The following is a 17,864-nucleotide window of genomic DNA, read 5'->3' on the forward strand; positions in this document are numbered from 1 at the left end:
TCCTTCCATTGTGTCTTGCACTTTGTGAAAATCTGCATGTTTCTGAATGTGATTTCCTGTGATGTTTGCTGTGCTGGTCCATGCTGTGTCATTGTGACCTCTAGCATTTTGCGTCAAGGCTACAGCTAAATTACACCACTTAGATGAATACCTAATAAATAAAAATGACTCTAATCCAGAACTTAAGAACTGAGAAAATATACTCAGACCAACCATTGGAAGGTGCCATTCCACATCATACATAAGCTTCTAACCTTATATTCTCACTAACATCAGACCTTCCTGGTCCTGTTCTTTTGTTCTGTTAACAAACCTGACGTGACTTCTGTGCCTCACTAATTAAATTTATCACCTCAAGCTTCCGAAATGCCAGCAAAGACATAAAGAGCCCTACCTTACCCTAACCATGGGTGGAAGTGCTGCCCCCTTTTGGAGTCAGCCCAACCCCTTTCTGGAGTAATCCCTCCCTCTTTTGGAGATTTCCAGCCTACTTGAAAGCTTCAGGGTGACAATGCTTCACCACTTCTTAGTTCATGCGGCTTTTCAGACAAGCAGATGGCTTCCAAGAGACCAAAGGTTGAAATTGTAAGATCGATCTATCTATCTTGCATAATAATGATCCTTTCATTGCTCTTTTTTTTTTTGTGTGTGTGTGTGCAAAATAAAATGTTAACAGTATCGTTTTTTTCTCTCTCTCTCCAACAGTCAGATTGTTCTTTTCATCTTTGTGGTGCTTTTCCTGGCACCACAGTTTTATGTCTTTTCAAGGTAAGTGCCATTGTGTCTCTATGCAAAGTTTGCCAGATAAAAAAAAAAAAAAAATAAAAATACTGCTCTCAACAGACATGCACTGAATGTCATGGTCTCAGAGTCTAATGTTCTGACATATGTTCACAGGCCACAATCTTTTCGTTATTGTGAAAAGCCACTGTTGAACAATCTAATAGTCTTCATTGTGTTCTCCTTTGCAGCAACAGGTAACCTCTGATAGTAATCGATTCTTTTTATAACTTCTTTTACCATATAGTACTCTTTATAAAATATATATTACCATATTTTTCCACGTCATAAATATAATTACAGATTATCACCCCTTCTATCCCCACTCAAGGTTTGGCTATAGCTCTTACACTGACCGATCCAGTTCCCAAGAGTATCAGGGTAACATACCACTTATTTGGGCTGTTCTCATTTGCAGAGGGACTCTGTACAGCCATTCTTACCTTGACTGCACCTGAATGTGTAAGTGTGAATGAAATATGGCTTTATGAAAAGTCGTGTGTACGTGTGCGTGTGTATATATATATATATATATTAGTTGTGCTCAAATTTGCATACCTTGGCAGAAATTGTGAAATTTTGGCATTGATTTTGAAAATATGACTGATCATGCAAAAAAACTGTCTTTTATTTAAGAATAGTGATCATATGAAGCCATTTATCATCACATAGTTGTTTGGCTCCTTTTTAAATCATAATGATAACAGAAATCTCTCAAATGGCCCTGATCAAAAGTTTACATACCCTTGAATGTCTGGCCATGTTACAGATACACAAGGTGACACACACAGGTTTAAATGGCAATTAAAGGTTAATTTCCCACACCTGTGGCTTTTAAAATTGCAATTAGTGTCTGTGTATAAATAGTCAATGAGTTTGTTAGCTCTCACATGGATGCACTGAGCAGGCTAGATACTGAGCTATGGGGAGCAGAAAAGAACTGTCAAAAGGCCTGCATAACAAGGTAATGGAACTTTATAAAGAAGGAAAAGGATATAAAAAGATATCCAAAGCCTTGAAAATGCCAGTCAGTACTGTTCAATCACTTATTAAGAAGTGGAAAATTCAGAGATCTCATGATACCAAGCCACGGTCAGGTAGACCAAGAAAGATTTCAGCCACAACTGCCAGAAGAATTGTTTGGGATACAAAGAAAAACCCACAGGTAACCTCAGGAGAAATACAGGCTGCTCTGGAAAGAGACGGTGTGGTTGTTTCAAGGAGCACAATACAATGATCCTTGAACAAAAATGAGCTGCATGGTCGAGTTGCCAGAAAGAAGCCTTTACTGCACCAATGCCACAAAAAAGCCCGGTTACAATATGCCCGACAACACCTTGACACGCCTCACAGCTTTTGGCACACTGTAATTTGGAGTGACGAGACCAAAATAGAGCTTTATGGTCACAACCATAAGCACTGTGTTTGGAGAGAGGTCAACAAGGCCTATAGTGAAAAGAATACCATCCACAATGTGAAGCATGGTGGTGGCTCACTGATGTTTTGGGGGTGTGTGAGCTCTAAAGGCATGGGGAATCTTGTGAAAATTGATGGCAAGATGAATGCAGCATGTTATCAGAAAATACTGGCAGACAATTTGCATTCTTCTGCACGAAAGCTGCGCATGGGACACTCTTGGACTTTCTAGCATGACAATGACCCTAAGCACAAGGCCAAGTTGACCCTCCAGTGGTTACAGCGGAAAAAGGTGAAGGTTCTGGAGTGGCCATCACAGTCTCCTGACTTTAATATCATCGAGCCACTCTGGGGAGATCTCAAACGTGCAGTTTATGCAAGACGACCAAAGACTTTGCATGACCTGGAGGCATTTTGCCAAGACGAATGGGCAGCTATACCACCTGCAACAATTTGGGGCCTCATAGACAACTATTACAAAAGACTGCACACTGTCATTGATGCCAAAGGGGGCAATACACTTTATTAAGAACTAAGGGTATGCAGACTTTTGAACAGGGGTCATTTCATTTTTTTCTATGTTGCCATGTTTTGTTTTATGATTGTGCTCTTCTGTTATAACTTACAGTTGAATATGAATCCCATAAGAAATAAATGTTTTGCCTGCTCACTCATGTTTTCTTTAAAATTGGTAAATATATTACCAATTCTCCAAGGGTGTGCAAACTTTTGAGCACAACTAATATATATATATATATATATATATATATATATATATATATATATATATATATATATATATATATATACTGAATATACATTTTATTTTTCTCAGGCGAACACTACCCCAGAACTGTATATATTTTCTTTGGTAGTCTCTTGGGCTTGCATAACATCAACAGGTAAACTACTTGTATTTCAGTCAGTTTCATTTCATTTAAGATATATAAACACTAATAGTTAGTCAATTTAACTATGGTTTTTGTGTCTCTACTCAGCTTTCTTTCTGGTCAGAGGTGGTTTTTGTCTTATGCACAGACTTTTTCCCCATTGGTTGAGATATACTTAATTCTGGGGAGAAATATGATCCACTGCCGCTGTGACCGTCAACTGAAACTAAATACAGGTGCATCTATTATTTAGATGGTCTCATGTGTTAGAGAATGTGGTCAGGCACAGATTAAGGTGGATTCTGTCCAATGATACACCCTTACAGCACACAAGGGATGTGGAAAATAGATAGGCAGAATGCTATTTGTTTACTTGAAAACAATTATTGTAAATGACATGTATGTACAGTACTGTGCAAAAGTCTTAGGCACATAAGATGTTTCACAAAAACATTTGTCTTCAGATGGTTATATATATATCTTCAGCTTTAGTGTGTCAATAGGAAATATACATTTTAAACTCCCAAGCATTCCTTTTGCAAATAGAAGAACAGGGAGCTCTGCAACAGATAGCATGGCCCCCACAGAGCCCCCCAATGAACATAGTCAGTCTCGGATTACATGGAGACAGAAGCAATTGAGACAGCCTAAATAGACAGAAGAACTGTTACGAATTCTCCAAGATGCTTGGAACATCCTATCTGCCAACAACCAAGAAAAACTGTGTCCAGGTGACCTAGGAGAATTGGTGCTGTTTTGAAGGCAAAGGTGGTAGAATTTTTTTTTGTTTACTGGACTTTGTATGACGCTAATTGATAAATGAAAACTTTTTATGGCATTATTTTTTGAAGACATCCTCACTATGCAAAACTTTTGTACAGCACTTTATATGTTTTTCATATATATATAATATGCTTTTAAAAATGTTTAATTGTTTCCACAAATATTTGGATTAGTTCAATTTGTTTAGGGTTCATGTCTTATATATATATATTAAAAACAATTATATTTAAAAATAAAATACAATTTTGTTAAACCTTACTGTCGGTGGGTGCTTTGCTGCAAGTTCTTTATATGATCTTTACATGTTCATGATTATATATTATTTTAAAAATTGATTTTAAAATATGATTTTAATACAAATCTAAGCCACTCAAAAATATGCTCAAATAGATAGAAAGGACTACACTATTTTATTTCATTATCAAGCATGTTTATTTCATTCACATTTTTACACATTAGATCATCCCTGTGGAATGTAATGTTACTCATCTGGACTACAATGGATTTATTGGCAAAACTAGTGGTGGTGGTAATCAATTAGACAATACTGTCCAAACTCCTGCAGTGTAACAAAGCATGGAATGCTTCAATATTTTAAACAAGTTACAAACACCTGACACCAAACCTGACGGAACAACGTTGTTCTGGAATGGTTTTATCAAGTAAGAATAATAACAGGAACTTCAAAATCAATCTAAAAATAAAAAGCACATTAAAAGTCGTATTTTTTGGATATGGAAATGAAACACTGGATATGACATGTTCCAAGTTTTGTGGACATGTATTGTAAGGATTCTTAACCTGTGGTCTGTGACTATGCTTAGAGCAGGAATTAACCATTAATTTCACTATTTAAATTCTTGTTTGAAGAGGAGGAAAAAGAAACCAAATACTTCAGTTTTTCCAAAGATTCAAGGGCATAATTGTTTTCCATCTCAGATGTTAACCTAACAGTCTGCTGCAGCTATGTATTAAGCAACCATTTAAATGTTTTTTTTTTTTTTTTTTTTAAGAAATAAAGTAAATTTATCTGACCACTGCTTGATCTCAACTGTGATCTCATCTGTGGATTAAGTGCTTGATGTGGAATGAAGTGTTCCATAAGTATCTCCATTATTGCTTTCTAAATTGTACAGTCTAATCTTGTGAATGTACTTTAGCAACATAACCAAAATTGTCATTTTAAATACATTTCTGTAAGCTACAAGTATTCCTGAGATTTCAAATGCACAATCATTCATAAGGCAATCATTCGAAAAACAGTAAAATTAGCAGTTTGAAAAGTCCATTTCACAGCATTGAAATAACTCACACAAATCCTCTTCACAACTGCACAAACTATAATAAAATTATAAGTCATCACACTACATTTGTTGATAAGCAAACTTCAATTGATAATTCCATCACTCCTAATACAGCATTCGATCTGAAATAGGGGTCTTCATTGTTGTATACTCACTTAGATCAATCTTTAGGGCACCTAACCTAATAATGCATCATAGTCTAAATACCATATTAGAGTACCACTCTTTGGCTGTACTTTGGTTATGGGATACTTGGTTGATTCCCCCTTGATTCGGCTGAGCTGAGTGACAAGTTCATGCTTGCTTTTTCCCATAACTAAAACACCTACCTTTTGAGCTCTATTGATGGCTGTGAAAGTGAGACTCATCCTCTGGTGAGGTTTAATTGGGCTTTCTGTTAGAGTTACCAGTTGTTCTCCATGGCTGTCCAACTTGGTGTCCTGGAACAGCGAGGCAGTGTGGCCATCATGACCCACACCTAGCAGGATGTAATGGAACCTAGAGGCATTGACAAATTGATTGATTTCTTTCTCATATAGAATAGGACCACCATCCTCCTCCACACATAACCGCTGGTTAAGGTGCACTGGCATGGGGTGGATGTTAAAGTAGGGTATGCGAATATGCTGAAGCAGGAGATTGTGAATGGACTGGAAGTTGGAGCCTGACTCTGTGTGTGGGACACATCGCTCGTCCACTTGCCATATGTGAGTGTTGCGCCATGGAAAAGTGTAGAGGTTCAGGGCAAGTGAACGGAGTAGTGCCACTGGGCTGGAGCCACCAGACAACGCCAGGTGAAACTGACCTTCTTCATGAATGGCCTTCTCAGCGGCCAGCAAAAGATCAGAGGCCAAGCGTTCCACCAGTTCCTGTGCCCATGCAGACACCATATCAGAACTACGGAACTTCCCTTGCATCACCTGGAAGTTCTCCTCCAAACCTGTCTTGATCACATTGACCACTGCTTCATGGCTAAATGTGACCTGATGGCCACGCAGTTGAAAGTTCAGCAGGTTGCCATTGGCTACACCACCAGGGTATAGCCGAGGAAAGACCTGAGCCAAGCTGTCAAGGAGTGGAGTCCAGAATGCCCAGGAAGCAAGGAGTCCCTCTGAACTAATAAAGCTGTCCTTGCGTCCAATGAAGACATGCGAGATCAGCTCGCAATAAGCCTCTCTGGGTACAATTGGTGACTGGATGTAATAATCATTGAGTGGTAACCCCAGCACATTCACATCTTTGTACTCTGTGATCTCTTTCCAATTGCTGCTCACCAGGTCAGGTTTGAAGAGATTCTTGCTGACAAGAATCGCTGGGTACTGAAGGTTCCCATGACCCAGAAAAAATATAATCTGTTTGGATTTGCACTGAACATTGTTGGGATCCTGGACGCAAAATGTGTCCCTTCTGAAGAGAACACGAGCATAACTAACACGTTCATCAAGTGCCTTGCCTGAGGTCATAAAAATGGGGATGCCCTCAAACTGTGCATTGTCGACATGAATGACCACACCTGTGAACACAACCATTGTCAACGCAAGCATGTGTTGAATGTTTTTCAAAGTTCAAATGAATCAGTTAGATAACAAAAACGCTCTTCAACTTACCAGCGAATGTGGGAGTAAGGCTGAAGTAATCCTTTGTTTTATTAAGCTCTTTCTGAACTTCTCCATTGTAAGCTTGGTACTGACCAATAACTGCATTGCTTCTATCAATGTACTGAAGGGAAGCCAAGAAATTGAGTTTGTTTTGTAGTATCTCTGCACTGTTGGATAGGTTTGCAGGAAGGTTCATCAACATAAGGGTCATGACTTCCGTAAGGTGGTTCTGGAGAACATCCCTGATGACCCCATATTGATCATAAAACTGAATCCGCCCTGTGAATACATGATATTACAAACAGGCATATGGTTATACTTGTCCTATATTGTCTACAGTACATATATTTGTCCAGAGCTTTATGACACCAACAAGCAATGTAAAAGCAGAGAAGCTGTGTAGAGAAAATATCCTTTTTCGAAATTAGTTGTTTGGACTTCAGTACCTTTGGCATCCAAAGTTTCCTTTAATACAATTTCTATTCTTTCAATATGGTGCTTGTTCCAGATGGGGTCCAGAAGTTTCTTATTCTCTTTCCTAAATGGCAATATTTTAGACACAACCTTTGGGGCACAAAAAGGTGTCATCATTTAAGCCTAAAGTCATATAGATACAGTAATTGATGTGAAAGTATGTTAATGACAAACTGGTCTCATCAAATCAAGTAGCTATATTCCCACATTTGTGCAAAATAATTTTTGTAGCTCAATCTACATATTCTGGCAGTTTCTTGGTGAAATAAACACTAAACGCGCTACTACAACAATGGCTTTTATTCACTTTCACACAAATCATGAATATAACAGCAGATTATCAGTTCATAAACACTTTTTCGACCTGCTCCTTAGACAATTTTATGACATCAAAACAATGTCATAAATTAACTTTTCATTACATAACCGACTACATACAGTATATAAGCTTTTTCAAGCATGATCAAATTTATAGTATTCCACTTGCAAAGCAAAGGACCAGGGAATGAGTCCTGAAGAGCACACCAGTCAATACATGAGCCAAAAGTGTAACAGCAGTACCACAAAATGATGTGGTAGCTTCAGCAATGGACCATTTTCACATATCCAGGTTGGAGAGCGAAAGCAGACACAAAGCAGGGGAAATTTGAATGGCGGTGAATGGGAGACCACAGCAAATAAAATTTTTGCTTACCCGTTTGCTTCAACAGCAAAAGAAAAAAAAAAAAAAAAAAAAAAAAATCAACGATTAAGCTTTCACAGCTTTGCAAAAGAAGATAAAAATATAAAGCACTGGATAACAGCACTAAGAGAGAAATAGGCCAAATTTTCTGTCACTCCCTCAGCAGCTGTGTTAGAAGCCTCATCGCAGCTGTGGTAACTGATTTTTTAAAACATATTCAAGGGTAATATAATACAAAGCACAGTGTTATAAATTTACACTACATATTTTTAAAATGTTAATATGGAAATATTAAAAAAGCTTGCATTGTTAAAGACGGCAGAAACTCATCATAGCAGGTCTGTGAAAAGGGTCCATTGCCTTTTTCATCTCACACTTGCTTTTATGACACTATTGGTTAGTTTTAAGGTAGGTAATTTTTGTTGATTTAAAACTCGACAGGGCCATTTACCTTAAAGAGTACCTATTATAGTTTTTAAACATGCCTAATTTTGTTTTAAAGGTCTCATACAATAGATTTAGGCATCCAAGGTCTAAAAACACTTTAATTTGCTCATAATTTAAATTGTAGCATTACCTTTTTTTCCCAGTGTCAAAAACGTCTCAATCAATGATCCGTTAGAAAGGATTTATTCTAAACTCCTCCTTTCAGAGAGCCTACTCTGCTCTGATTGGTCAGATGTCCCAGTCTGTTGTGATTGGTCTACCGCTTAGCGTAGTGTTTGAGGGCAGGTCAAAGCTGTCCGCGAGCACCCAATGAAGACCAGAGGCGGGTTTTTTTGTTACCAAATTACGTAGGTTAGTACAGGAAGTAAGTCTGGAATTACTAACGACTCGTTTCAGGTGTTCAGAATAGGTTCTTTCTTTTGGGAGTCAATAACTCCATTTGCACTTTGATTTTTGAAACTTTGCAGACTTTTTTTACATTCACAAACAGCTATATAACACACTACATGAAAGGTAATATTTGAAAAACCATAATAGCTCTTTAAAAATCTGTTTGAGAGAAACTTTTAGCAACACACGGTGTACATTTCACCTCAGAACTGCCACAATATGAGTATTGAATATTGTAATATAATTTTGCAAAAATGTTGCCACAGTCACGTAATTTTCATGAGATTAGGCTGATTTATTAAACGGCATTATACCTGCTTGCCTAAATAGTGGTCAATCCTGTACATCTCCTCCTCATTAAGCCTGCCTGACAGTTGTTTTGAAAGGAACTGGGCACTACCAAAATCATGTCCAAATGGCTTCTCCAGTACCACCCTTAGCCATGCGTTGTGTGAGGGACGGCAAGTGTTGTTGATCTTGTCAGCAATGTCTGCATATGAGAAAGCTGGTACAGACAAGTAGAAGAGCCTCCCTGCTTCCACCATACCTTCCTGTTCTATCTGCAGTTTGATCAGCTGGATGAGCTTCTCATAGTCCTCAGAAGTCTTCAGCTGATGATACTGGGCCAGATGCAGGAACTGCTCTTTAACCAATGCACAGCGCTCTGCAGAAAGCTCCGAAGGGCAAGTCAGCTCCTTCAAGATCCCAAACAGCACTTCGGTGCCCTTCCCAGCAGGCGAAAGGCCCCCACCATAAAATGAGAAGGTGTATCCTTTGCCTACCTGGTCAGCGTAGAGCTGGAAAAAGCCCTGCCACAGGTACTTCCTGGCCAAGTCACCAGTTCCACCCACAATTACCACAGACACATGCCCAAGACTCTGCTTGGTCTCATTCATATCTGTCTGGCCTCTCTGCCAGAATATGATGGCCATTAGCAGCAGCTCCCATCGTATCCACAGCATTGTTTTGCCAAGCACCTTCCCTTTAAGAAAATAAAAGAATTTCAGGGTGTTTAAAAAAGCTAGTGATGCAAATTCAAAAAGCATTTGACTAAATTTAAATGACACACCATGTAATAACAATGTGCAACATGATAAAGTGACAAGCAAAAAAAAAAAAAGCTCTCCCATGTTTTTATCTAAATCAGCCGCAACCACAAGCGACAGGAAATATTGCCGGTCACTTGGTGCTGGGAAGCCACTCCCACAGTGAAATCTCATTGGTCTAAAATACCAATCCACATAACTGTAAACATCAAATATGCTCTAATTGTGTATGATTGTGGCGTTGTGCGTTTTCACTATCAGTGTGGTCAAACTACTTAAAAATATACTGAATGATTGTCATTTTGCACCTGGTTATGACACTGCATCAGATTAAAATATAAATTAAAATTAGTTGTTAGAAAAACTGAAAGAAAACCAAACCAAAAAATCTGATATTAAAAAAACTTCAATAGTGACTAAAGGCACTGCACTCCCTGAGGGCCCATTTAGAAGCTAGATTATAGACTTTGCTTTCTTGACCTTTTGTATAAAGGCTACATTTCCCATCAATAACGCTGTATAAAGCCAACATCTTATGCAAATATTTGGCTGATGATTACAAACTAGCCTTTTTGCTCACAAAAACCATATGGTCAGCACTGCTACTAAGATAAGACTTCAGTCTCAAAATATTTGGTACAGAATTCATGCCACTGAAATGCAATCATTAGAGGGACAATGTTAAATTCAATACACTTACGACATTGCTTTTCATTAACAACCTGTTGAAATAGTGCCACAATGAAAAGTAAAACTGTCATTTATTTTGTTTTTAAAGAATAAGATGCTGAATTAATGCTAGAATGAAACCCTGAAATGTAATCCACTCAACTATATTGCATTCTTCTATGAGACACTTTTCATTTGTAAAGTTAAATGTAAAGCACGTTATTCAATATTTTTGAGTGATTCTGTCTTTTATAATGCATTTCATTTTAAACAGTGCATTAAATCACAAAAATAATCACTATCCAATCACAGGCTTGGAAAGAACTCGGGGCCAAGAATTTCTTGCTAAGGCCTTGCAGCCAAGTAACTTCTTGTCACACCACTGTATTACGGACGCAATGGCTTGAGGCTGTCTATACAGGATGCATAGAAGAGAACGTTCGGACAATCAGCTGTAAGCTGTAGAAATAGAACGAGATGTCTGTAAACTATCGGCACGATGTGACAGTCGCATCTACTGTAGACAGTAGGGTTGCTCCGATACCAGTTTTTTGCTTTGGTAAGATACCAGCCCTGGTACCTCGGTTTCGATACTGAATTGATACTTCAACAACAAAAAAATAGTCTCAGATTATAATTGATTAAATCACACAGAAAAGGACTTCATAAAGTCTTGCATTTGCAAATTCTGCATTTTCCATTTGAATTTTTCTGGATTCAAAGTTTTATGTTTTAATTAAATATCATCAAAACAGTGTTTAATCAAATAAATAAATAAATCTTTAATCAAATAAAATATAATATTTTTTAACAAAACAAAATAGCAATTTTTTGGTCAAATAAAATGCTGCTCAACAGAGCTTCAGAGTATAAATGAAAACAATGAAAAATATCTGATAACCTTGTGGCACAAGGCTGCTACGGCTGAATCACAGTGTGCTGATATTTAGTACACTGGTTTTTGTTATATTGCTTACATGTATAATAATTGTAATAATATTTATAAATTATAATGATAATAATAAAACCATTTATTATAAAATTATTGTTATTAGTAGTATTATTGCTATTACTTTGAATATTACATTTTTCTTTTTCTTGCACGGATCCTGTTAAACAGAGCTTTTACTTTGGCGGAACTTTTATTCTGACAAAGCTTTGAGTTCCTCCTGTGTGGTAGTTTGAATCTAATGCTGAAATACGACAGTCGCAAGCCGAGATCTCAGAAAAGCACCATCTTTGTGTGAGTGCAGATGCTCATACATTAAAGGTGCACTCAGTAATTTTATCCTCATTTAAAAAGTTTAACTCCTAAAGACATGAATTGAAATTTTCCAATATATGTATGAAACCACTCATGAGCACTCACATTAAAATGAAGACTCCAGTCATATCAGTAACCTTATGAAAGCTGTTTTATTCTACATGGAGAGGGTCCGCACATGGGGGCTGCCATGTTAGAATCACATGACCAGCCGAATACTGCTCGCTTAATCTCAGTAACCGTCCTGGTCTTTAACACTTTTGCTCACTGATTAATCATGGCTGACTGTGAATACTAAATTTCAACAATGGCAAACTGAAAACTATTGATTTTAAATGATGCTGCATCCAAGCCGCTAGGTGTCAGTGTAAGTCCAAGATGACACAAAGACAACACTTACTGAGTGCACCTTTAAACACTGTATTATGTGCATCACGTGCGATCTTGTTTGTGTATGCGTATGTGTGTTTGTGTGAAGTATGACATGGAGCACAGCAGCACCTCTTGTTTGCATGCAGACTGCATATTATTTAATTGAATGCCATCCTTCCAATGTTCAATGATCACACTTGGCCATATCAAGATTTGAATTTCATTAATTGTCAAATTGTTGCTGATTTCATCTAAAAAAATTTCACATCCCGTAAAATTTTGCTAATAGCACCATACTGTAGTATAGTACCGAAATTAGCAACAACATGATATCGTGCCATTTTATTATTTTGGTATCATAATATCGGTATATAGCGCAACCCTAGTAGACAGCATGTTTGATTACTGTAAAATGCGAGTGATTTGCTTTTGATGTGACGCATTGCACCAGTTGTAGACAGGGTGTGAGAGCTGCATGTGCACTTTGATGTTTTTACCTTGTTTTATTTTAGCTCATTATTTTGTCTGAGGTATAAGCAGAATTACAGCTTCCAAACATGAAATGCACTGAAAACAAGCCCTAATAGGTCTAAATGTACGGAGGATGAATCAGGTTTCAACGTATCAAGCATTGCAACATCAGGCAATGTCTGAGCACAAACCGTTAGGCTCAGTTTTTCTACAAGTCATGGTGCCTCTACCTCACACAAACAATTTGTCTGCACAAACTTTAAGCCAAATCAAAACAGGTCACCAATAAGGCAAACATCTGAGAGTTGTTATAATGCATTCTAACTTAGTAGCTGTTTCTCGTTGATCACATTCAGACATGAGAATGTGACAGCACTATAATTTTATATGGTAGAGTTGAGAATGATGTTCCAAGAATAACTGTGACAAATCTAAAAGGAAATAGTCTACCAGGAAAACTGCAAAGATGACTGATGCGACCTTAATGCTCAGACAAAGCAAGCACTGTTTGCTCATTTGGGTGTTGCAAATGGCCAAACATAAAGACAGTATCTCTCCTTAAGATAAATACAACCGTTTCACAGGAACAAAGTCGAGACTATCAAATGAGTATAACAGGATGCAGAGGAGTTAGTCCTTAATAAACTCAGTCAGCTGCTAGACTGCAATAATTCAGCACGTTTTATAGTCAGATCACTTTGTTGTGACCTTTGTTGTCACCTTTTCAACTCTGTAACTTAAAAATGAAAGTAAAATGAACATGCTTGTGTTTGTAATTTAAGTATACCAGACTCTCGGAAATAATGCTCTGGTCAAGCTGAGACACTTAAACATTATCAATTATAACTTGATTATTTACACAAAGGCAAGAAATTTAACAAGATGCCTAGCCGTATGGAACCTAACAGAATAGAGAGCTAAAGGTAGCCACTGCTTAGCGAACGATTGAGAGTTTGCTGCATGAGGGTGGCAACTATCTGCAATTTTGTAAAGCAGGATGGACTGTTTTAGAGTTAAACAAGCAAACCAAAGACTTCCTGGAGGAAGTGAATAATATTTCATTTAGTATATAATGATATACAGAGGTCCAAAGGTATTTGGACATTTATGTCACACTTTAACATGTGTGAATGCCAATGCATTAGATAACAAAACTAAGTGGACTCTCCAAAATAAACAAAACGCTAGACCTTTTCTCAAAACTAACTTCACTTTTAACTGGTCCCATGGTGATTTTTAGTGGATGCTTTAGTTTTAGTTAAAGTAAGCTCCCCACAATTTCACAGAGGTGTCCTAGCAGAGTAACAAGTTAATCGAATGCACGTTTTAGTGGGCATGTTCAAATAACGTTTGAAAACCAGAAAGAGTCTAAATACTTTTTGTCCTAATTTTGGACAGTGTGTCTTTACTTTAATATATAACTTAACACATTTCTTTTTGTGAAATGTTGTGCTTGTGTGTGTTTCTGCTATCTTTCTTTTAAAGTAAATACCACATGCTTTTTAATTATGTTATCAACTGTAATTGATAAGTGTGGTTTAATTGTCCAAATACTTTTTGGGGCTATTGTTTAGGATGGGGACATACAAATGTAGCCCTACTGCATAGTGTTAGTGTAGCATAATATGTGTTTTTTTTTTTTTTTTTTCATCAATTGTCAATTAGCATTGGTGATTTAACAACATCAATTTAAAAATTCACAAATAACGTGAGCATATTTCCATTGGTAACATTTAAAAATTCTAGTGACAAGTATACTTACTCATATTTTATTAATAGGAGAATATACTTGGTTTAGGCCTACTTCAGGCGCACAAATATTATCAGAAAGAAGTATACACCAGAAAGTGCAGTTCCTGACAGCACCTGTTACAGCTAACAAACACAAGCTTTAACACAGGCACACACGTTATATTATTTTAAACGTCAAATAATATATGATATCAGCACCCAGAGTGCCCAAATTCATAACGACAAATATTATTTTTGAAACGGAGAGACTGTGTGGACATACCTGATTCACCTCTGGACAGTGTGGTGACAGCGCGAGCAGCGTGGACGAGCTGATAGTGACACACTACAAACAAGCGTTTCCAGTCGATGGTCACGTGATCTCAGGTCGGGTTAATCTTGTGGTTAGATGCAGAAACAGAACGTTCGATTTATTATTAGAAATTGCCTTAATTATAGTACCATTCTAAAATTATTTCGCTTGTCTTAGATATTAATATTACACTTGTACTATTAATTTGTTGTTTCTGTGTACATACGGTAAAATACACTGAGAGGGAAGATAAAATGAGCGGGTGCTGTGAAACAAAATATTTAAATCCATCGAATTCTTGACAGTACTGTTTTCAGAAGGTACGCTGTCTGCTCGTTCAATGTATCAGTGTTGAATATGAGGAAGATATGTTCCTTGAGTATATTTATTGTTTGATTCATTGATTTTAAATCGAAATGACAATCCAAAGTTTTCCTAAGTGTTGAAAATTCACTAATGCAAGTCTGTATGTGGCCCAGAGGGGGGCGATATTTGCCAGTAGGTCTTTTAGGGTTTTCACCCGTCCAGTAAAATACGGGATCGTCCCGTATTTAAAGATAAAATGATGCGTCTGGTATGTAAAATCGTTCCAGATCACTAATTTAACACTGATATAAGTTGGAATATTTGCCAATGGTGGGTAAGAGACCGTCTGAAAAGTCCACACATTGTGCTAAAACGATTATACTGTGGAGTGTGTGGTAAGGGACCATCTGAAAAGTCCACAAATGGTGCTAAAACTGTGGATTTTATTCTATATAAATGTTCAATAAGATAAAACAATGTATGAATACAATCACTGAGTCATAAAGACAAGTACAGGTGAAGGAAAAAAATAAACAAATAAAATAAAATAGATAAAAAGTATCACAAAAAAAAATATGTATAAACCAACAAAAATGTATACATAAATAAGATAAAGAAGACACACACACACACACACAAATACACACACACACACACACACACACACACACACACACACACACACATATATATATATATATATATATATATATATATATATATATATATATATATATATGAAAGATGTATTTTTTAATGAGTCATGGGTCAGGAAAGTTCTTTTTAAACCACAAGTTACAAACCTAGAGATAAGAAAGACTGTGCCATCTCAAACCGATTTCACAATGTATTGTGTAATGAGTTTTCATAAGAGTATACTCCTATCTTTATGCACGTGTCTTTATTCTGCTTTTAGCACATTCACAATTTTTTTTAGGGAGAGTCATTAACCTCTCATTACATGTAGAATCTCCCCATGGATAAGAAAGTTTCCAAACTTTCTGATCCACACTGTACAAGAAAATCAAGAATAGCAAGAAATCAGGAATTAACAAATCAAGCATAAAATGGGTGAGGTATTCAATTTGAGAGATCACACTAAATGTAGTAATAATATGGTGGATCAGATTGACCGAAGTTTATATTTTGGCTCCTTGAATTGGACAGCCTGATAATTTGGTACTTGGACTCAGTCTGGATTTTTGGGTTAGAGCTTGGGCCTTGAGGGATCTAGTCTGGGTCTGTGTCTTAGGGGATCTGGTATTGATCTGGGCCTGGGTTAAGGGCTTAGCATTGTTCTGCATCTGGATCTCAGGTTTTGACTCTAACTCTGTTGTTAAGGACCTTAATGAATTTATGTAGACTGTTCTTAAAAAACGAAATTTGGTCTGCTTGTGTTTAATGAATGTAGCACTGTTTGTATAATACATTGCAAAAGAGACCACTACTGGTATTCAACATCAAAGCTGCAAGGGGCCATCAGTATTATTTTTGGAACGGTTGTTAAAGGAATATTCAAGGTTTAATACAATTTAAGCTCAATTTGTGGCACAATGTTGATTTCCTCAAATAATTTTGTCTTGTCCATCCTTCATCCTTTATTAAAAAAAGACAACTTACAATAGAAATGACAGGGGCCAGTTAATAAACACTAAAATACACACCGTTTCAAAAGTAGCCACAAGACGTAAACAAAATACATGTTAACATGATTTTAGTGTAACAAAATCACATACCATTTCTTTGTAAAGTTATAACCAATATTATACAACTTCGTGGTCATGACAACAAAACCCTGTAATCCCAATATTGAAAATAACTTTACACAGATAAGGTTAGAAAGTGATTTTGTCACACTAATGGAAACATGCAAATGCTTCACACTGCAACCCCCCAACCAATATTCAAGCCAAATCTACGCCCTTTGTGACAGCAGTTCCTATGTGTGTGACAAGTGTTTCTGGTATAGCAAGTTTGTGAGTGTGTTTGTGTCATGCAGAAAAAATCAAAAAGCTCAGATGTCGCCATTTTAACATGCAGCCAGTGGGGTTATGTGGTGTGTTTGTGTGTGTGTGTGTGTTAAAGAAAGCTAGAGGTAAGAATGTCTATGGCAACAGGGGGCTCATTGTGTTGAATATCTCCCAAACTTCTTACAACCATCCACGTTCTTCCCATCACCCCATGTCCTACTGCCACCCAGCCACTTGCCTTCCTTCCTTTAGATTCAAGTACTTTGTTCATCCTTAAGTCCTTTGTTCTTCCTCCAGCATGGCATTCCATTCAAGCTGAGCACACAAACACATGCATATGACTAATTTACAGGCCTATCTATCTGTCCATCCATCCGACAGTGTGTCTCTCCATGTCTGTCTGAACTGTATAATACAAGACATTATTAGCTCTATGGAATACTTGATTCTGATTGTTCAGGAACAGTACTAGAGTAGCCTACAATATCTGTGTATAATGACTGCTAAACTACAGTAATTGACCAGGCAAGAGTTCAGGCAATCAATTTCCTGCATGGCTGTACTAGTTCATGTCTCTCTCTCTCTCTCTCTCTCTCTCTCTCTCTCTCGCTCTCTCTCGTAATACTGTAGTCCTTTCTTCTCACAAAATACATTTAATCACACATCAATATTTCATGTCCATTTATTTATTTTAAAATTAGCCATGTAATAAGCAGGATAATGAATAGTCAGAAGGTCATTCTCACAAAACAAACCACTTCAGGGTGATATAAGACCCCTTTCACGTTGGGGTCCTGATCACCCTGCCAGGGTTTATTGTCTGACTATATCTTATAAAAAGTAGGCCTACATAATATATAATGTATAATATATAATGGTCTATAATATGTTTATCTTAAGGCATTTTTCATGTTTTTCTCCTGAAAAAATTAAAATAAAATAGAAACAGTTCTGAAAA

General features: G+C 37.0%; 2 protein-coding genes across 4 annotated transcripts in view; one reads left to right on the forward strand and one right to left on the reverse strand.

Moving 5' to 3' along the window:
- The window catches only part of LOC127445668 (uncharacterized), an 11,419-nt gene extending 6,530 nt beyond the window's left edge, over positions 1 to 4,889 (forward strand). For both annotated transcript variants that reach the window (XM_051705898.1, XM_051705899.1), the window contains 6 exons: positions 359 to 585; positions 706 to 768; positions 898 to 977; positions 1,112 to 1,242; positions 3,032 to 3,098; positions 3,195 to 4,889. In XM_051705898.1, coding sequence (XP_051561858.1) covers positions 512 to 585; positions 706 to 768; positions 898 to 977; positions 1,112 to 1,242; positions 3,032 to 3,098; positions 3,195 to 3,265 — 486 coding nt within the window. In that variant the 5' untranslated portion in view covers positions 359 to 511 and the 3' untranslated portion in view covers positions 3,266 to 4,889. The remainder of the gene's footprint in view (positions 1 to 358; positions 586 to 705; positions 769 to 897; positions 978 to 1,111; positions 1,243 to 3,031; positions 3,099 to 3,194) is intronic.
- On the reverse strand, positions 4,278 to 14,738 carry h6pd (hexose-6-phosphate dehydrogenase (glucose 1-dehydrogenase)). 2 transcript variants are annotated; one of them, XM_051705894.1, is made up of 6 exons: positions 14,601 to 14,642; positions 14,349 to 14,461; positions 9,079 to 9,746; positions 7,218 to 7,335; positions 6,781 to 7,050; positions 4,278 to 6,686 (listed from the first exon to the last, which is right to left on the reverse strand). In XM_051705894.1, the coding sequence occupies exons 2-6, from the start codon at positions 14,350 to 14,352 to the stop codon at positions 5,350 to 5,352; spliced, it is 2,397 nt and encodes a 798-aa protein (XP_051561854.1). In that variant the 5' UTR covers positions 14,353 to 14,461; positions 14,601 to 14,642; the 3' UTR covers positions 4,278 to 5,349. The 2 variants fall into 2 exon arrangements, with proteins under 2 accessions (XP_051561854.1, XP_051561855.1); XM_051705895.1 differs by lacking the exon at positions 14,349 to 14,461 and having other exon boundaries at positions 14,601 to 14,738.
- Between the last annotated feature and the right edge of the window lie 3,126 nt (positions 14,739 to 17,864).

This window comes from Myxocyprinus asiaticus, chromosome 9 (genome assembly GCF_019703515.2).
Source record: "Myxocyprinus asiaticus isolate MX2 ecotype Aquarium Trade chromosome 9, UBuf_Myxa_2, whole genome shotgun sequence".
NCBI lineage: Eukaryota > Metazoa > Chordata > Actinopteri > Cypriniformes > Catostomidae > Myxocyprinus > Myxocyprinus asiaticus.